We start from the raw sequence: 21,792 nt of genomic DNA on the forward strand, positions 1-21,792 counted from the left end.
TTTGGCCATTCCCTCCCTTGCGAAACACTAGAGAATGTATCAATGATCTGCAGTGGTTGCAATGAAATGAAAGTTTACTAACTGTTCTTGTCAGTGTAAAGTGGGATCTCTCTGTGAGGGGCAGCTTCTCCTGAGTAACATGAAGCAGTAGGAATGGGGAGGACGACCACACTGGTCCATGTACTACTGCTCCTACAAAAGTCCCTTTGTGATGGGCCATTTATTAGGGAATTGTGACCCCAAGCCTTTATTGGAGTGTGGTTGCAAACCAGGGATATTGTAAATGAAAATGCAGGGATAATGCAGAGATCTGCCCCATCTCTGCATTTGAAGTCATTCACAAGGATTTACATATGTAATCTAAAGAACATATAGGAATAAGGATTTTTACAAATGCTTATGAATTGTTTCTTTGTACTGTGCAGATTAGTATACCTGGCACAGTGCGATGAATTGACCGGCTCATCATAGAAAATAAAACAAACACACCACTGGGAGGCAACCTGGACAGTGCCTGGCCAATGGTACATTCTGACCAATAATTGCAGTTGAATTAAGTCTATAATGTAGCTGTGAAAATGGTTCTTCAAACTACAGGTCAAAAAAGTAGATTCAACATTAAAAAAATTATACTGTAGGAAGGAAGGGTTAGAAATATGAGACATTCAAATTTTTGAAAGGTATACCCAAGATGCAAAAAAGAAATGTATATTCCAAATATTAGAGGCTATTGGCTGAAACCAGGCCAAAGAAATGTGCTCATCGGCAAAATAGGTACATATATTTTTAGAAAATGGTAGTGGAAGCACAAACACAAGAAACAGATTTCATAATTGCTGAAAAATATTCGGAGGCTACTTCCCTCCTTAATGTTTAGTCAAGTCGTAAACAGTTATAACATATTTATATCACATATTTGAATGACAGTAGGTAGTTTTACACATTTTTGTACAACATGCAGTCTGGACATTATTGCAAGATCTTTACTCGAATGTACCCAGCATTTAGCTAACCAGGGGACACATAAGCTCGATTCTTAACATCCTGGATGTTGTCTTGGGGTAAAAACAAAATAGATCACCTACTTAGATTCCTAGCACTTTGGGCCGTGAAGAAGGAGTCTCAGTTTATGAAACAAATCGCGTTGGATGCTTTGGATGCTGTTAAATCAGTTGATGTAAAGGAAATCAACCATACTAACTCAAAGGACCCTTACCAAGACTTTACTTCAGAAGGCTACCTTGGTGTAATCAGCATGTTTTTGTCATACCCCAGTTAAACAGAGTGTTCCTTTCTCATCACTTTGTATAGTTTTCAAAATGTGCCTTAGTTAATTTGATCTCACCAATATAATGCTATTGTAGTATAGCAAAAATGTGGATTGAGAAGATTTTTCAATATTTTATGGTCACTATACTTTTGTCATCAGGATACCTGAAAGGAGTGACATTATTTTTGTACTGTCCCACCATTAAAGCAGCTTAAGGTATCTCAGCAGACTATTGTTTACCACAAACGTCCTACATAATCTACATATAAAGAAGGACTTTTGGTCAGTAGGCTTCATCCATGGGTCTGTTAAATTGTCATTTATATTCTGTTTCCACCCACCAGAGCATACCGCATGGGGCAATGGGTCAGCCCTCTTTACCCATTCGCCCCCTTCCAATTAAATGATTGAACAAAGCTTTTGCACATTTTTAACATTCGCTTTAAAAGAGTTCCTTTCCTTCAGTCACAAAGGGCAACATGTACGAACCATTTTTGTTGTGGCAAATAGCCTGATTCGCAGAATCGAGGTAGGTCGATTTGCGACCCATTTGGAATCGCTATTGAAATCTATTAAGTTACATTACGAATGCCTATTTCCTAATTGCAATTCACTAAGGATTGCAATTAGGAAATCGCAGTTCCGAAGTTTTGTATATGTGGCCCAAAGCTCTTTTACAGAGTTAGCAATTTATTTATTTTTGCTTATTAGTTTTAAATATTGGTGCTCCAGTTATGCACTGATTTACTTCATATGTCCTTTTAAAGGTTGGAGTTATAATGAATTTCTAAGACATTTTAGCAGACTGCAATGTGAGTGCTTTGTTGAGTGATATTTCTACACTTCACCTTTATAATAAGTAATGGTAAAATGTATGACACAACTGAAATGCTTTAAAAAAAATCTCTAATAATTTTTTTAATGTAACAATATTATTGTCCGCACATTGTGGCCACATTTATGTGGCTACGTTTTGTTTTCTTTTTATTTTTGTGGCATATGCTGAATTAAGCAAAAAGTAGCCATTGTACCTCAATGCCAAGGCCAGACATATGCGCTTTGTCACTGCTTGTTCTTGTTGGTTTAGCTAGGATTAGGAATCTGTGTGCTATGACACTACCATTAAATGTAATAACACGTGTCCTTTCTCCTTAAACATATACTATAAATTGGTTACACACATGTGGCTTATTTAACTTTCTATTTAGACTAGGGTAGCCTTCTGTGTATATTTAAATTACCCACATATATGAGCAATATATATGGCTATAGAAAAAAACATTTTTCCAGAGTAGACTACAATTTCAAAACCACTGCAGTGAGGCACGGCTAGGAAAAGTGCTTTACACTGTTAAAAAAACATATTTCTACAAACTTGCTAGGTCACTCTTAAGAAGCAGAGTGCTAAAGTGAAAGGAAATGATACTAACTATTAAAGGAAAGTGTGTCTCAATAATGTAATGTTGCCAAAAATGGTTTGTCACATGTCCAGTTAAATTTCCATGAACAGGTCTACTTTTATTAAACGTTGTTTTTTACAGCTCAGCCTAAGAAATTTTTTTAAAGCTTGCTTAAAAGGTCTTTTTTCACTATTTGCTAAGAAAGCACATTCAGTGGTTAACCTAGGTTTTGATAAAGGCATTGGGAAAGTGTTTTTAACAAAGTGCTTTGAGCTGCCTGAAAATAAACTAAACCAGTTCCACCGGCCTTCTTTTCTCCCTGCATCTGTAATTACCATCCTAATAAGCCCTGTACTACTGGGCTCCTGAAGCACAGCCCAGGCACTTCTAAGAGCAGATAAGTGTTGTTGCGTAAACAATTAATTCCTTAGCAGGGATGAGTCTTTGAGTGGGTGCAGCTACAGATGGCAACAGAAAGGACTGCCGAAGCTGCCTCCTTTTTCGAGTGGAGCTACAAAATGGAGACCCAAGTTACAGAAACCTATTCAAGTCCAGGTGTCTCACAGGCATTTATCTCTGACCACAGTGGACAGAACGTTGCTCTTACACTAGGAGGGTTGGGGGAGGGGTTTCCCACTTCTAGGGAGATGGACCTGAAGGGGACCAGGCTCTTCCTTTATTTATTTATTTTATTTTTATTTAATGTGATTTTCTATAGCGCAAACTTTACCCGAAAGTGTCAGAGCGCTTTACATAAGAACCAGTTGCGATACATAAGGACTTAGGATTACATGCGTTACATAAAAGATACAAACAGGAAAAAAAATGTAAAAGTATACATTGTAAAGTCACACAAGGAAGAGATACGAACAGAAAAAAAAATGCAAATGTACAAATAGTAAAGTCACTCAAGGAGGAGATACAAATGGATAAACTCTAAGCGCCACATAGGAATTGTAGAGAGTACAATTGACTACTACATATACTAGTGATCAGAGCTATCTCTATATACATAAATATACAAATAGTAGATTGGAAGGGAGTAGGGAGGGTGGGGGTATACAAGGGTATGGAGACAAGGCAAAGAAGAAAAGGGAAGAAACATTTGAGGATCGTCAAGGGGGAAACGAGGGAAAAGGGTAAAGGACGAGGGAACAAACAAGATGGCGGACCAGGGTCAAGAGAAAAAACGGCCGAGAGCAGCAGCAAAATGGCGGCCAGGAAAAAAGAAGCGAGTATGACCCAAAAGTGCCAGGAGAAGTCCAGGGGGGGGGGTGCAAAGTTAAAAATTCTAAGTCAGGAAGGGAGAGGGGGCATGTGGGCTCGGAACCACTGGAGCAACGCCGAAAAACCATCTGCTGGTCGTGGCTCCCGCACCCTCATACCTGGGGAAAGTTCACTGGGGTCCCCAACGTCGATGACGGGGCAAGGCAAAATCCAGGAAGATTGACTGCATGGGGAGGCAGCAGGTGGCGGGCAGCCAGGGGGGGGCACATCAGCAAAGACGTCTCGCTGTACCGGGAGGAGGGGAGAACATGCCACAAAGCCGTCCCACATCATCTGGGGCCATATGAAGGAGCCGTAGCAATGCTGAAGCTGGATGGGCACAGGAGGAGGCACAGGAGAAGGGCACAGGAGGAGGGCAAGCTCTTCAAGCGATGCTTTGGCAGCAGCCGATCACAAGCTTGAAAGTCCGACCAGGGAGTCATTGGCACTGATGTCCCGAAGGCGCCACCATTTTGGGGTCAGGCGAGCCGCTGGGTAGAGCAGACTGGAACGCATCTCTGGAGAGAGCAGCGAGGGCGCCCCGTTCGTCGAGATGGGGCCCGGCTCACCTCTAGTGCTGGTGTAAAATGGGAGGCCAAGGTCCTCAGGTGGCAACCTCCGCTGGCACCACAGGATCCGGTGAACAAAGCCACCCGGGAGCCTCCATTTTACCTCACAGGCACGGGATCCCTCCGAGGTTGCTTCAGGGACGATTCTGCGTCTCATGAAGCATTGTAAGCACTCTCCAGCGGTGCGCTACACCTTCCCCTGCCGAGAAGTGCTGGAAACAGCCCCCGAGAATGTTTACATTAAGTTAACATGCTTGAAAAGGAGGTTTGTTTTTGGTGGGAATTCTGCTAAGATTGGGCATGGTGAATAACCAAATCACTGGCTAGAACTGAGGATAACAATAGCGTCCATGTCTTCATCTTGACCTGAACCCTTGAAGAAGAAAATAAATCTGCTTGACTTCTGGCAAAGACGACTGAAGGATTTCTGACTCTGTTGGCTCCCAGAGACTGGACCTGCCTCCAAAAGTCATTTAGCTAGCCTCCTGCCCACTGCTGCAGGGACACAAAAGGCACAAAGGTTTTATTTTCCAAAAATGATCCAGCTGGTAAGTTCTGGGTGGAAGCTGCAGGACACCTTGAGAGATTCCGGCCCAGAGAGAAACCTAGGGCTTAGATGTATATCCTGGGACACCTCAAACAAATAATTCAATTTCCAAAAGTAAATTCTCTGAAAGTGTCAAATTTGTACAACATATTTAAGTGAACTGGACTACATGACACTGTTATATGGTTTCTATTTATTAATTTACATCTAAATTAATTTAAATCAAATAATTCCATTTCTGACAGATTACGCTGTTACACAAGACATCAACAGACAAAGAGTACCTATAATTTATGACTATTTTTTACAACTGCACAGTGTTGTGAATAAATACTTTTAAATACTGTTGATAAATCAACTATGAGTAGAATTCACAAAAGTGTCTAAATTGTATTACTTTTCATAAAAAGCCAAATATCATTAAATATAAAGACATCATGTAAAAAATGTGATTATGACGAAACCTAAATGTGTATTTTAGAAAGGACTGTGTGATAAATGTAGGTGTGGACAAGTCTTTTGTGCTTCATACAATGTATGTATTATCATTTTTTTTTCATTTTCAATCTTTATTTCGATTGATTTAGATCATAAAAGAAATACAAACAATTTCCAGTATAAAATCCAGTTGGTATGGTTAAAAAGCGTACAATGAACCTTTTTAAAATCATTTGGTATATATTATAATTACAAATCATCAATACAGTTCATTTATCCCAAATCTACCTCATATTTCAAAAAGCGGGAGCGAGTGTGCCACATCGCAGTTAAAAATTTTGCTACCGCAAACACTGTCGGAGGTGAGAGATCCGTCTTTAAAATTCTATAAGCAGGGAGATATTGGGTAAAGCCTACGTTTTTAAGAAGGGGGGCAAGCCAGTATCTCCTAGATCTTTGGTATGCTTTACAGAAAAAAATAATGTGCAATTCGTCTTCCCGGTGGTGTGAGCATGACGGGCACTGTTCTCTATTTAGTAACTGGGCCCAGCAATTTGTAAATGCCCTAATTGGGAGTGTGCCATAGCGCCATTGCATAAATAGTTTTCAGGTAAGGACAGGAGAAATACCGTCTAGCACACACTCAAGATGGTACAAATCTTTAGATTTAATAAACAGATCTGTCAGGGACCCATCCCTTGTATTCCCCTTTGTGGCCGATAGCTTCAGCTCCTAGAAATCCCCTATTATCAGATCGCCTATTTGGAGATCCAATACATGTACAGAGGCTTAATCAGCATAATAAAGTGTTGCTGACTCCCAGTCAAGCTATCAATAAAGTTTATTATTTTCTGACTTGTGACCCCAAACCAAAGGTGAGGATCTATTAGAAGGGTGAGAGATAATAAAGATGCCTACATGGTTACCATATTGAAAAGTGATGTGATTCCCAAACCGAGCTCCATCTCCAGGGCTTAGTTTGTAAAATGAAAAACAAGTGTCAGGGACCTCCTTAGGAGGCCACTGCAGCTTGCACGACATATTGTCCCTGCCAGCGCTGCCAATGACTGTAACAACACAACTACAAACAATCCCGCTCTTACAAGTGTGACAATTCAGACTATTTCAGGGCCCTAAAGCTATAAGAATGGCTTGGGCAGCAAAATAGTCATTTGCAATGTATATTGAATTAACTGGTGTTGTGGTCATCTCTAAATTAACCAAACGGCGCCACCTTGTGGTATACTGTCACAAGCACCGGTGTTGAGAATTAAGTGCTGGTGCCGAGCACCGAAAACCACCGGGACAAATTAAGCACAGCACCTCTCTCCTGCACTTCCATTAAGTACCTCTTACCCCTTCCAACAACATCCTCGTCCAGCACTAATATTCTTCTACTCTTCATCTTACACTTATCCCAAAATGCATCTGAAGGTGTGCCATATAAGAGTGCTTTGTGCAGACACTGTGCGCATGAATACAAGATACTCTGCAGACCATGTTGATTGCTTGCTTAGGGTGGTTCCTGGAGACTCCCAGAAGGGTGTGCGCAATCTGTGATCTTCGGGCCCTCAGAGACCAGGTAGAAGAGTGCACATTTAAACATACAAGTAGCAAAACCACAGATACAGTGAAAACCTGTGCACATGCAGGGCCAAGCTGGCTGTTCTGCCACTCTGTGCCAGTGGTCTGCAGGGGGCTGCTTCCCTGTGGACGGGAGGGGTGGGGGGGCTGCTTCTCAGTAGGGTGGGCTGCTTGACCTAACCATGCCTAAACATACCCCCATGGCCCCATTCTAGTTATGGGTTCCTGTAGGATAGGGCTGGCTAGAAGGTTTTTGCCAAGGATAATTTTGATTTCCAGTCTAGTCGTTCATTCGTGCATTATCAGCTTGGCTCATATTTACAAGAGTGTCATAGCTCCCAGGGAGGGTCTCAGTGTCTCAGTAGCAGTCTGCAGTTGCTGGGCCCTCATAATAAATAAATAAATGCCCAAAATATATAATGTTTTAATAGGGAGAAAGATAGGGGGTGGAATAGGGAGCATCGTGGTAGAGGAGGGCTAGTAAAATAGAGTAAAAAGCAAAGATAAGTAGAATGTAAAGTAAATAAAATTAAAAAACTGTAACAGGAAGGAGGATTAATGGCACTAGCAGTTTGATAGCGGGGCTTAATACTCATCCAATATAAGAAATCAAACATATGAAAAAAAGACAACAGAGGCATCTATATGTTATAATATCTGTACACCTTACTGTTATGGGTACTCAGTTCTATCTAGTTAACTAACCAGTTATTTTGCTAGAGTTGGGAAAGCAGGAGACACAACCTCTGAATCCACAAAGCATCTCATTCAGTCATAACATGAGCTCCATCTACAACCTGGAGTATTCAAGTGGTACCCTGTGGCTGTCTTACCGAGGGGCAGTCGCATTCCAGGATTCCGTCCAATTGTAGGGCTCGGGAGAGCTGAAGCGCTTCTCAGCAGTTGGAGCCGCAGCGTATGGGATGCCCAGGAACTGACGGATACTCTTCCATTCGGGACCAATCTGGACAGCTTGGGATTTTCCTAAAACAGTCCCATGTGAAGCAATAAAGGCTGAAGTTGCAATGGACTCAGAGCTGCTTACTGACAGATCTGTTTGAAATAAGAACATTTTGGAGAGTTAAGGTCTGACATGTTGTGACAGGTAAGCCTTCAAAAAAGGGCATAATGGATGAGATTTTGCCAAAAAGCTAATGTCAACAAACTAATACACCAGTCTCAGGTTGCCCAATCTACCAGTATCATTTAAGAGCTTGTAATGGGTTGTTTCATTGTTTTCAATTATCATCAGTCAGTGAAGTACAGATTTGTATGGGACATAATATCTTCTGAGCAGTATGGAAACAACTGAGTATATATCGTTGTGTATACTGTGGAGAGATGGAACGATGCCCTAATCCACTCTTTGAAATGTATACATTTTCCATTTGATCAAAATCATTTGCTGATTTGCACCGACCTTAGATACGAAAAGGATACACAGATCTTTTTAATAAAAAAAGTAGCAAATCAACTCTGTTCGGTCATAGTCTGAAGGACATGTTCTCCCAGAAACACCATAACAAGCTGATGTTTAACGCTGGAACAAATGAAATCATAGTATATGTAGGCAACATCCGCCCTTTCCATAGGAATTTGGACCACTCTATTAAGAAACTTGCTTCTCTCTCATAAGAAATCTGTAGAACAAGCCTCCAAATTCGCAAGCACAGTTAGCTAAAAGTATATTATACCTAATCATGGGCACAACAGTGATGTTTCAAATTCATAGACTTCATCACAGGGAAGAATTCTGCCACAGTATGTTTTCAGTTTTATATAGCACACACTTGGCCCAGAGGAACTGTAGCGTTTACGAGAGAACCAGATACACTACTCGTGTTTGTAGGCACTTGGAGATTAACTGATTTGCCCAGAATGAAAGGATGTTGATCCAATCCCAGGATTCAAACCTCGGGCCAATTTCAACACTCTTTCATGCAACGCAGTGCAAAACAGCAGCAAGACAGCTTGCTGCACTGTGTGAAAGGAGAGGGCAGGAATGCACCATAATCTAGCAAAGCAATACATGGTGCATTCCTGTCCTCTGGCTGCGCTGGTGCACTGCAGTCTAGCACCAGCGCAGGCACTCTTGCGCCATGGAGCACGGCTCCCTGCGTTACAGGTAGGATTGTTTTTGTACAGGGAGGGACACCTAGCTGCACCAAATCAATCCTTAGAGGAATGCAGCTAACATAGAAAGGAAACAACGAGGACAAATAAAGATATTTCTCCTCGCTGCGGCTCTGGTGGGAAGGCGTACAATTCTGACGCATTCTCAGGGTTACCAATGTTTGTAAATCTAGGAATGCTTCAGGATACATGGGTGGATGTGTTGGAACACCACACTCTACCCATGTAACGCTCTCACCATGCAGAGTAATGCAAGGCAGCAACTTGGGCACCCTTGCGTTACTCCAAATTTACCAAGCCATGCAAGGTGTTCTTTCATGGCAAATCTCAATATAGGTTTTGCATCACTCTTCGTCCCCTTGCATGGTGCAAGGGGAACACAAAACCTTAAAAAATCTGGACCCTGGTTCCTCAACTCTAAAGTGGTCAGCTCTAGCTGCTAGGTCACATCTCCTTCTCGAGTTTAAATATTTTGTTGCACTTATATTTGCTCACAATATTGACTACCATCAAATCGATAAGGTAAGTAAAACTCAAACTAACAATAGTAACTCCATACCACGTTATAGGTTCCTACCTTGACCATTTAATCGATAGGTGATAGTTGGCAGTGGAGTCAATCCGTATACAGTGCAATGCGTTTGACCTCAATGTTGTCCTGTAGAACATTTTGAGCCTGTCCAATTGTGTCTAGGCGGATTGTTGAGACCCACACAAGTTTGTTAGTTAGGGCTGCAGGTTTTAATGAGATTCTCCCTTGTACAAGTAACAAATGCAGTCTTTCCAAGAATGGCTGGTTTGCTTTCACTTTGATATGTAAATGACCACCCGAACTGCAGCAGTCTTTCAATTAACTCTAGGCACCACTAGGTTGAGGTTATCTCAGTAATAAATTATCTCTTAATAAAGTCCTCATTTATGCTCAATGGACCTGATCAACAAGCCTTGCCTGGAATATCACACTAAGAGACACCCAGGATGTGCATCCCTTTAAAAATTACCCCAAATGGCAATGTTGATGTCCTACCATGCACAAAAGAAGCATGCAGGGTTCAAGCACAGCATGGGGAACCTGTCACTCGTCTGACTCATCAATGGGCTTTCCGTTAAATTAGAGGTGAAGAAACCCATCCCATCCACCTTGCCTGATGCCACACGCTCCGCGCTCTTAGCCTGGAGGGCGGCTTAAAGACACACCCAGTGGACACACACAAACTCACCCAGCACACGCCTCTATGGCATGGTACGTGGCTCAGGGAGGTCAGTGGGATACAGGCGTTTCGAGCGTGGGATCTAATAGGGATCTCCCAGCTCGGTGATGTGTGGGCAGGCGGCCACATGCGCTCCCTTAAAAACCTTCAGTCCAGATACTCCCTGCACCCATCCCAATTCTATAAATATTTACAACTCAGACACGCCCTCCACGTACACATACCGGCTGCTACAAGGATCCCTGAATACAGTCCGCCTGAAGCGCAGACAATGCTAGGCGATTTGGGGAAGGAGGGTATTTCCCGCATCTACCGGACACTGTTCCACAACACCCAACCTCACTGGACCACCTCAGGAACCAATGGGAGGAGTGGATAGGTCCTCTGGACAAGGAGGATTGGCGGGATGCCCTCATGTCACCCAGATTGATCACCACTTCCGCTAAACTCCGCTTGATCCAATTATACTATTTGCATGCCGCCTACTTAACTCTGAAACGCCTACACCGAGCTGGCCTCTCCCCATCCGCCTCGTGTGCGAGATGCGGTTAAGAACCGGCCGACTTCTTCCACATGGTGTGGGCGTGTCCACAATTGGCTCAAATCTGGGGTGAGATCAAAAGTGAGCTGACCGAGGTCCAGGGGTGGGAGGTCCCTCATGATCCACGTCACTCCCTTCTCTGGATTACAGGCGGGCTAGACGGGTCCAGAAATGCGAAACTATTCTACACCTCCTGGAAGCTTCCCACACCACCAGGTTCTGTGAAATGGCGAAGGGGGGTGGATTGCTGTGTGCCGCAGAAGAAACCCTTGTATGAGGCACAGGCGTGTCCTAAGAAATACCGGAGGGTCTGGGGCAAATGGCTGGGAGCCGTGGTATAGCTTGCACTTTGTACAGGACGTTTGTATCTACTGCTGCATGGCGGGTTAAAAGTGATGTATTTGCTCTTTACGTGTCTCGCAACACTACTGGTACTACCTAATGTCGTATTGCTGGTGCATGTTTTTCCTTTTTGTAAAGCAATAAAAGTGGTTATCAAAAAAAAAAAAAGAGGTGAAGAAAAAATTGAGAGACCCACCATTCTTGAGTGTAGTGGAAGGACAATGTGTGATTTGACCACCTCGGATCAAATCTTTCAAGGTCTGACTGTATCACATTGTGGTAATGTTAGATATTGGCCAATTTAAGAATATCGCTTTAATACTGTACTGTAAGCTTGAAAATTGGACCAAGAGGGATAAAACATGATATACGTGAAGGGACCATCATCCATATTGTTATGTCTGGCAAGCTTCCACTTTGCACCTAGATCATATCAAGCTGTTCAAATCCCTGACCCGTTTCCTAAGTACAATTTCTCCCCATATCCTCTCCTTTTCAGCCATTAATTTCTATACACTCAGTACTCCCCTCATGAGTTGCCATTTCCGGGGGGTTGGCGACTTGGCGGCCGTAAAAAGTTAGCCTCAGAAGAGGTTCCATTTGTTCATCCGCAGCAACAGTATGCTGTAGTTTGGGGTAAAATCGTGCCAAATCCCTCTATCATGCCACTACAGTAGTTTAGGGGCCATATTTAGAGTTTGTCGGACAGAATACTCCATCAAAATGTGAAGGATATCCCATCCATAGTATTACAAGTGCTATAGGCTTTAATGCACTTGTAATACGGTGGCCGGGACATCCGTCATGTCTGTGACAGGGTAACCAATTCACCAAACTCCAAATCAGGTCCTTAATGCCTGATTTAGAGTTTGGTAGAGAGAATGGAGTACCATTCCCACTAATCTGAAGGTCTGCCCACCTCATTTACAGACAGATGGAACTTCATTATGTCGACTGAGGAGACTACTTTGTCTCCACCAATGACATAAACCTCCAACAGCAAGATGGAGTAAGTGCTGTCAGAGATAAGACAATTTGTCTGCCCACCCAAATTAGAGTTGGCAAACACTTGGCCAATTTTCAACATCTGTGACAGTAAAAGCCAGTGAAAACTGCAAAGAGCCCCCCTTGTCATGGTTCGGATGACACTGACTGGCAGTGACGCTGAAACGCATAGCGATCGGAGGATCCCAATTAAATTGGGGCTTCTGGTTAACACAATTTTTATCTTGGTGAGCAGACTATGGGCATCATATTCCGACAAACCCCAGCATTGAAGGCTAGACACAGCTTGGAAGTGCTTATGCCAAATGGCATGGCTTGTCCTGAGGAGACCCACTGGTTTTAGGGTGTGGGTATAACTGTTGACATTGGATTAAGTATTGCCAGTTTACATAGGATTTAAGACATAAATTAATCTGTGGATATTCCTATTGTATATATGTATCATATTTTATTGTTCACACCACTGCACCTATGAGCACCGTGCTGTCTACACATTTGCAATTTATGAAGCACCTATTGGGAGAATAAATACTAGAAATCATTGTAGACATTAAGGCAGCAGTGTTTCCTATCTTCATATCAACTTATTAATGAAACCCACAGAACTGTTGTGTCCATTCTACTTATGAATGAAACCCACTGAACTGTTGTGTCTATTCTAATATATCCCAGGGTTCTATTTATGAGCAAAAGGCTTTGGTACTGTGTATCTTATTATCTTCACATGACATGGGAGGCATTGTTATTTTTACTTTCCAAGACAAAATCCTACTTTGTGTTCTTGTTTTGGAAAATAATTAAAAAAACATTGTTCATTTGTCGTGTGCTCCATCATGTTGACGGACCCATTATTTAAACTTACAATGCATTCATAGGAATGGAGTACCATCGACACTGTGGATCCTACCAATGCTAGAGATGTCTGCTGGGCTGCTGAATATCTCAGAACTGTTCAGACAAGGACTCCGTAAGGGAGACGTGTGGTTTACTGCATCGCCTGACAGAGTAAACCCCCATCCGCAAACTCTAAATTAGCTTGTTGGTCTCTGATCTAGTGTTTGGTAATGTGAACTGTTCTCCTACCCCAACAAATAGCTACTCTTCTCTTAGCTATTTGTAGGTAATTGCAAAAAATCACCTTGTGGATGTTGGAACCTCTGCATATAACACCTCTCTATTAGGGATATGAGCCACGAAGGTCTGTCCCTATAGTCTTCTTGAAAGGATTGTATAACTAATACCGTACAATACTGGCTGAGGCAGTAGAAACAGAATCTCAAAATCTCTAACACAGAGAAACAACAGTTTAGGAAATAGCGGACAAGGGATAACAGAACATGGGACAAGAAAATAAGAGAATTGGGCTAAGAAGAGGGCTGATCTTTCCCAATTATAGGGTGACATGCCAGCTCTGTAAGCTCAGGAAACAGCACCTCAGACAAGAATCGAAAGATACACAAACTAAATAGAAAAGTTCTTAAACACACCCACATAGATCAATGTAAGACCACAAAACAATTCACTCACTGCGAGATTGTTGAGAGTCCAAGAGCAATGGAAAATCACAGCCATTGTTGATATGAATTATGTAGATGGTTGCATGACCCATACCCATTCCACAAAGGGATAACCAATATCACCGTTAGCAACGACGTGTTAGGTTGGAAGGCTGGAAGGTCGAAAGATCCGCCCTGCCAACTTCACAAACGCACTATTGCCAAAATTCTCCACCAGCAAACCACCCACACATGGATCTAGGAAGGTTGTTTGCCCCATGTGACCACTTCCTTTCTCTCTCCTACAGGGTATTGCTACATCAGGAAATGCCACAATTGCAGACATTAGTCTGCCCAGGAGTCTAAAGCACCTGGCACCAAGGAAGTGAAGCATGCTGGGACAGCACCAACATAACATGGCGACACACAGACAGCACAATAAGGTACAGGAGAGGAGATGCCAAAGACTAACATTAGAAGTAAAAGGGTGGAGAAGGTGTATTACTACCACAGAGCACGAGTGACAAAAAAGTGTGCAGTAAACTATTTCAAGAAGTGCTTTTATACTGAAGCATGAGAACAGAAGTGATGAAATAAGCATGGGTAAAGTTGAGAGCATGTACTTCTTGTGTGCCATGAAAAGGCACGAAACGAGCAGAGCAGATTAAAATAGTCGAACTTAAATCACGGTGTTTTAAAAATACCTTTATAGAAACAGGCACCTAACTCAATAGGCCACAACATTACCATAGAACATGCAGACATTGACACACATGTCACATCCCAACTACAAAGCACTAGCTTGACATGACTTCAATCTTCAGCTAGTTTAACACTTTGATGGAAGGCCACAGCACCAGCCCCTCAAAGAGACGTCATTGATAACCCCACACCCAGACAAGGGCAGCGGTGGACACATGGACATTAAGAGAGAGATCACCCAATCACTAAAGAAACCACAACAGGTGCACTAAAAACATAACATAACATGCGTATTTGTAAAGCACACGTTCACCTGGGGGCATCTTGGCGCTGAATAACAGATGTTTATTATTATCCAACTCACTGGTACTCATTTTATCGACCTCAGAAGGATGAAAGGCTGAGTGGACCCGCCAGGATTTGAACCTGTGACAACGAAGTTGAACACAGGTCCCTGCAGTGGATGTATTAGTCCACTGAGCCACCAGACCCGGTTAAAAACACACCACACCACGACTGACTCACTCTCTCAATCCCAGAGAACACTCCATTGGCTGTACAGGCATGCACGTGTGGGTAGAGACTTACAGTCATGTGACACAACCTTCATGTGAGCACCCTCGCTTCTGGCCCACCCAGCCACCAGCGCTGTCAACGTTCCCAGGTGCGTGACTAGCTGTTCAAACCAGGTGCTTTCTTTGCATTATGAAGCTGGTAGATGTGTTTATCTCGTTATATAACCAGGACTGCAAGTCTTAGAATTCAAAGAGAAAGCCTGGAGTGGGGCGGCTAATCACCAATGAAAATGGGAAACTTGGTAGCTATGTGTACATACTGTGGTAAGAAATAGGGGCGGCCGCACTATTCAAAAGCTTCTAAAATAAACCCACATTGTCTTGGGTGATTAAAATAAGTTGATAAAAATGGTAGTTGATACTCCATTTTGAACCTTCTGGTGAATCTGATTTTGTTCCATCCAGAAATGTCAAGGTCAGACAAAGGGCACTGTTCAGACTGATTCGCTTTTGCTGGGGCTCCAGAGCAGGAGAGGGGTGTGTAAGAGACCAGCCTTACCTTGCCTCCTATAGATATAGGCAGCTGGCTCCTTAACCAACAGCTGACAATGGTGGCCTTCCAGGTTGTGCGTACAGGTCTGCGTCTCCGGGTAAAAAACACATCTCACAGCTGAGGGCAGCACATCAAGCGTAGTTACAACACAGGAGTAGTTTTGGGAACACACTGAGAAAAAGAGAATAATGAAAGCAATGTTGAAAGTAATAGAAATTTAGGAGGAGAGGTGTGTGGAAATCTAAGTTTGGACAAGTCACACATTTTATGAGATTTCACAACATTTCTTTGTCGAGAGTCAAATTCAACTCACAGGCACAACACAACAGTCATAAAACATGTTCCGGTATAAAACGCATATGTAACTAAAACCAACAAATGAGAAATTGTAATATTTACCTGATAAACAGTAATTTCTGGCAGCGATAAATTCACTGGGCTGATTTAGGCTGATGTGTGCAATGTCAAAGTTTAGAAGAGATGCATCAACAAGAGTGGATGAGGAATCCAGGCGCTTCCAGGCATCTAGAGGCACTATAAGAAAAACAGTCATTTCAGACCAGCATTACTTACAAACGAAACACAGCAGAATTGCAAGGCATGGCGAATCTGGCTTCACAGAAAAACTGAACTTCAGTCATTCAAGGACATGAAATAACACTTCAGATATTAGTTCTGGCTAGACAATGCAGCTGCCTGAAGACCTATTGCTAACAATTCTTTGAAAGGAGTGGTATTGGCAATTTGTTTCATCATTCCACCCTCCAGGAAGTGCTTCAGTTGAAATGTGAGTGGGGCAATTTTACATCTGAAAAGTGCGCGCTGTCACCATGTTGTTCGTCACATTCAATTGTTTATCCAACAAGCATCCTATTCAGAAAGTAATAGCATTGGTTACTTTTTTCCTCAACATTGGGAAAGACAATGAGGCGGGAATTAATATGAGAAACAGCATTTGTGAAAGCCAAATCTACAATGTTTCTTTATACGATATTTATTGATGTTTTAAATCATTTCCAGAGTGCCTATAATTTGATGAAGTGTTGAACAGAGATTATAATCCATATCTCACAGTTCCAAAGTCACTAACTTGGCACATCTAGAAGTGGAACATAAACTGGATGTAACTAGGCCCCAGATTCATCATTGTAATGTTTTGTGAGTCCTTAATAGCGATTATTAAGGAATCTCTATTAAAGACTCGCAAAACGGCATTCATGTAGAAATCGCAAAAAAATTGCGATTTCTACAGCTTCCTTATTTGCGATTAGCAAATTGCTAATCGCAAATAAGGAATGACTCCCCATTCATTCCTATGCTAATCGCAAATAAGGAATGACTCCCCATTCATTCCTATGGGCCTAGGCCCATAGGAATGAATGGGGAGTCATTCCTTATTTGCGATTAGCAATTTGCTAATCGCAAATAAGGATGCAATTTCAAGGGTGCCAGGGGTGTCCAAAGGACACCCTGTAGCACCCCTCAAATGAAAATATAGACTGATGTTGCGCACACACATGTCCAAAGGACATGTGTGTGTGTAACATACAACTTAGAAAAATGCACTAAAGTGCATTTTTTCTAAGTTTTCGCTTTTTACCACGAAGTCAGACTTCGCGGTAAATAGCGGCCAAAAATTGCGAATTCGCAACTCTAAATTGGTTCATGAATTGCATTTAAGGAATCTCAAATAGAGATTCCTTAAATGCAATTCCTCGCAATATAGCGATTTCGCAATTTGCGATTTTTGCATTTGGGGTGATGAATCCCAAATGCAAAAATTGCGCTCGCAAAGGGCCAGATTCTCAGAATCTGGCCCTTTGCGAGCCGAATTTACTTTGATGAATCTAGCTGTAGGCATCTTCATGGTCAAAACAAAATAAACTCTATATTAAGAAAAGAGGTTGTAAATCTAATTTAAGCAGGCCGAGGTCTGCATCTGTTGCCCCCATACATAAACACAGGCAGTGCCTTGGGGACAGAATATTGGCCACTGATAACTATACAATGATGTAGTACCGTTGGATTGCTATTTTTGTACTGCGACAAAAGTACTAATCTCGCAAAAGACCCTTCGGTAGGATTCGGAGGAATACATTGTACGTAGTGATGAGGTCGGATTCCTTGTGTGCATCCTCCTGATTGGCTGAGAATGCACACAGGTAGTAAGGGAGTCTGTAAACGAAGCAGATCTCCACCACTGCATTAGTATTCACAGAAAGAAGTGACTGCAGCACTTGGGAGAGGGACTGCATGGACAACAAAAACTGCACTTGTGTAAAGGACATCAGAGAAAGCATGAAGCGATCATGGGGACTCAGTGGCGTAATGAAATTTGAGCGGGGGGTGGGGTCCCTTTAAAGGGCATGCAGGGGGCCCAGTCTGGAGAGCTCAGGCCAGGGACCCACTAGTGCCTGCGGGGACCCCGGAGCTCGGCCAATCCCCCCCGCACCGCAGGGGCTTTTGTTACACCACTGCGGTAACTCCTGTGCCCTGACCCCCGATGCCCACAGCTCTATTCACCAAGTGGAGCTGTCACTCAAGACAACTTCTGCTCTGGGATTTGAGAGGAATCCTTTTCAAAAGTCCGGGGCCAATCAAGAGTTTATAGCTGGAACTGAGGCTGCAAACCATTCGTACACACCCTTGTGAGTTGCAGAGAACGGGTGAGGGGGGATACATTCATGACGCCATTTCTCTGAAAATCACAAGGAGTCGCAATCTGGGGGTTGCAAATTGCAAATCTACTCATAGAACACGTTTAATCAATTGTGTTTTTTTTTAAATTCTCTTAGGTTGCAATTATTTGCACCGTGGACTGTAATATACCAGGCTCTTATCGGGTGCAGACTCCAAACTGTGATATACCAGGCTCTTAGTCGGTGCACACACCAGACTGTAATATGCCAGGCTCTTAGTCGATCCAGACTACAGACTGTGATATACCAGGCTCTTATCGGGTGCAGACTCCAGACTGTGATATACCAGCCTCTTAGTTGGGTGCAGACTCCAGACTCTGATATACCAGACTCTTATCGGGTGCAGACTCCAGACTGTGATATGCCAGGCTCTTAGGGGCCTATTACGATTGCGGTTTTTCCGCATCCTCCGGGCCGGCGGAAGCCACCGCCGGCCCGGAGGACGCGGAAAAACGGCAGCGGACTCACCAAAGACCCACCGCCACATTAGGATGGCTGGTGGGTCCTGGTTTCCGTTCGCAGCTTTTCCGCCGCGGTTGTCTTACAACCGCGGCAGAAAAGCTCTAATATGGTGGCGGTGTCTCTCAGACACCGCCAGCCATATTAGGATGGGTTTAAAAAAATGCTTTTCCGCTGCGGGTTTTCCGCCCTGGAAAAGCATGTGGAACTTCACTGCGGGGGCCCGTTGCGGGCCCCCTGGGTGAAGGGGGTGTGGGGGTGTACATGGGGGGTACCTATGGTACCCCCCTGCATTTGTATGCAGAAATCGGCAGGCACCGCACAGTGCCTGCCGCTTTCTGCATACAAATGCAATGTATGCATTTTTACCATTGCGGCAGGTGCAGCTTGGAGCCGCACCCGCCGCAATGGTAAAAATAGAGGATGTGACCGCCAGGGTGGCGGTCACATCCTAATTGGACAGGAGGGAACTCCGCAGGCCATGTGGAGGTTCCCTCCTCTTCTATGGTTGCGGACGGACTCAAGTCTGTCCGCGATCATAATGGGCCCCTTAGTCGGGTGCAGACTCCAGACTCTAATATACCAGACTCTAATCGGGTGCAGACTCCAGATTGTGATATACCAGCCTCTTAGTCGGGTGCAGAATCCAGTCTGTGATATACCATACTCTTATCGGGTGCAGACTCCAGACTGTGATATACCAGGCTCTCATCGGGTGCTGACTCCATACTGTGATATACCAGACTCTTATCGGGTGCAGACTCCAGACTGTGGTATACCAGCCGCTTAGTCGGGTGCAGACTCCAGACTGTGATATACCAGACTCTTATCGGGTGCAGACTCCAAACTGATATATAGCAGGCTTTTATTCGGGTGCAGACTCCAGACTGTGATATACCAGCCTCTTAGTCGGGTGCAGACTCTAGACTGTGATATACCAGCCTCTTAGTCGGGTGCAGACTCCAGACTGTGATATACCAGCCTCTTAGTCGGGTGCAGACTCCAGACTGTGATATACTAGCCTCTTATCGGGTGCAGACTCCAGACTGTGATATACCAGGTTCTTAGTCGGGTGCAGACTCCAGGCTGTGATATACCAGGCTCTTATTGGGTGCAGGCACCAGACTGTGATATACGAGGCTCTTAGTCGGGTGCAGACTCCAGATTGTGATATACCAGGCTCTTATTGGGTGCAGACTCCAGACTGTGATATAGCAGGCTCTTATCGGGTGCAGACTCCAGACTGTGATATGCCAGGCTCTTATTGAGTGCAGACACCAGACTGTAATATACCAGGCTCTTATCAAGTGCAGACTTCAGTCTGATATATGCCTCTATAGTCCATACGGCCTCTGCAGAAACCGGGTAACTGTTCTCGAGGGGAAAAGCTGTGGCGGGTATAAACGCCGCGTTCACGAATCCTGCTGCTCGAGTGACACTCGGCGTTAACCTCAGCAGATGGGGCATAACCCACTGAGCTCTTTTATGTTGATATCGTTTCTCCTCACAGGTTCCTCAGGAACATATGAAGGATTTTAGAGGCCTTGGGCCAAACATGTTTGGGGGGGCCCCTGTTCGGGACAATTTTGAAATGATGATTCAATTTCAGGTCTTTCATGCCCTCTTTGGCCAAGTCACTCCTTAGCATTCTAAATGTGTTTACATCTAATATTTGGAGATAGTGATGTGTGTTTTCAATATTGCAACCCAGCAGCAGCTCACTAATATTACTGGAAATAATCTCTGTAACACTTTCCTATTTCTCAAATGTGAGGTCCTGTTTTGATCTAAAAGAAACTTTTATATGGATGTTACATGAAACATAAACAGAACATTTCTTTGCAAAATGTCTGTAATAGACTCACAAATCACTCACATTAAGACTAAATTAAAAGAAAGCAGTATTTAAAATAATCTGTTTAAGAATTATTCAAGGGCATCAGGCAAGACTCTCTGCAGAGCAGAGCTTGCTCTATCTAGGGCCCCCTGAATGGATGGGGCCCTGGGTCACAGCCCACTTTGACACTGCCTTAAAACGTCTCTACCCCGCTGGAGGTTGATATATTCATACTTTAGGAGGTTTTATGTAGACGCGAAGCCATTTATCGATATGAAATTGACCAAATAACGTCGGCGAGTTATACAGATTTGTCAAGGCGGGAAAAACCACCGAGAAGTCTGTCTGAAATGTAAGTGCCTGTCTATACTTGGTGACACCTTGGAACCCACGCTAAAGATGTTGGGTCACTGTCGGGCTTCAACGTCAGTATGAGAATATTTTCAAGAAGTACCAATAGCTCGATGATTTAACTCTCAGGTTATTCCCGTCTGCCTTCAGGCATGCTGCTCGTATATATTAGAAAGTGTGGAGAACTGTTGCTGGTGCGGGAGTCGCTGAATGGACCTCCTTCTGCAAGGCTAAAGCATAACAAGGCTCACGATGGACGCAACATCAGGCATCGTGCTTTTTATTTAAACCTTCTGAGACCGCAACAGGGAAAACCACCTACAAGGCTGACGCACAGCTCACAATTAAACACACCGATAGTGCTGTTTTTTCAAAGGTTACAGGGGCATATTATCAAGCCCAATTTCGCCACTTTAGTAGCCCTTTTCGGCCGAAAAGCGGCGATACAAATATCGCTCTATTATCAAGAACATGCTCACGCGTGTTTCCTTGAGTAAGCAGCCGTCTTTTCTCCACTTTGCATGTCAGCGATTATGATCGCTAATGACATGCAAAGTGGGCGTTCCTCACAGAACAACATGGGTAAACATCGCTAAAACTACATCGCAATATTTACAAGGATTACCCAGACCCGCGAATCAATGATCAAAGTCACACTAAGGCCCCTTTATCGCAAGATTTTAACTCCTGCTATTAATACGACTTAGCCATCTGTAACATGGGAGGTGGATCTGAGGGCTAAGTCCACACCTGCCTATTATCAAGGTTTACATTATCACAGTTCATTTTTCGCTGCTTTTTTCACGCTAATGCATGTTATCACCCTCTATCGCTGGATTTCACATCGCCTGGGTGAAAAGCGTTAATAATATGT

At 43.5% G+C, this 21,792-nt stretch overlaps 1 protein-coding gene across 1 annotated transcript in view; it reads right to left on the reverse strand.

Annotated features, from left to right (window-relative positions):
• The window catches only part of TG (thyroglobulin), an 825,201-nt gene that overhangs the window by 314,013 nt on the left and 489,396 nt on the right, over positions 1 to 21,792 (reverse strand). Inside the window, exons 36-38 of the mRNA XM_078686739.1 lie at positions 15,972 to 16,106; positions 15,579 to 15,743; positions 7,908 to 8,127 (exon numbers count right to left, since the gene is read on the reverse strand). Coding sequence (XP_078542865.1) covers positions 7,908 to 8,127; positions 15,579 to 15,743; positions 15,972 to 16,106 — 520 coding nt within the window. The remainder of the gene's footprint in view (positions 1 to 7,907; positions 8,128 to 15,578; positions 15,744 to 15,971; positions 16,107 to 21,792) is intronic.

Source organism: Lissotriton helveticus, chromosome 4_1, assembly GCF_964261635.1.
Source record: "Lissotriton helveticus chromosome 4_1, aLisHel1.1, whole genome shotgun sequence".
Classification (NCBI taxonomy): domain Eukaryota; kingdom Metazoa; phylum Chordata; class Amphibia; order Caudata; family Salamandridae; genus Lissotriton; species Lissotriton helveticus.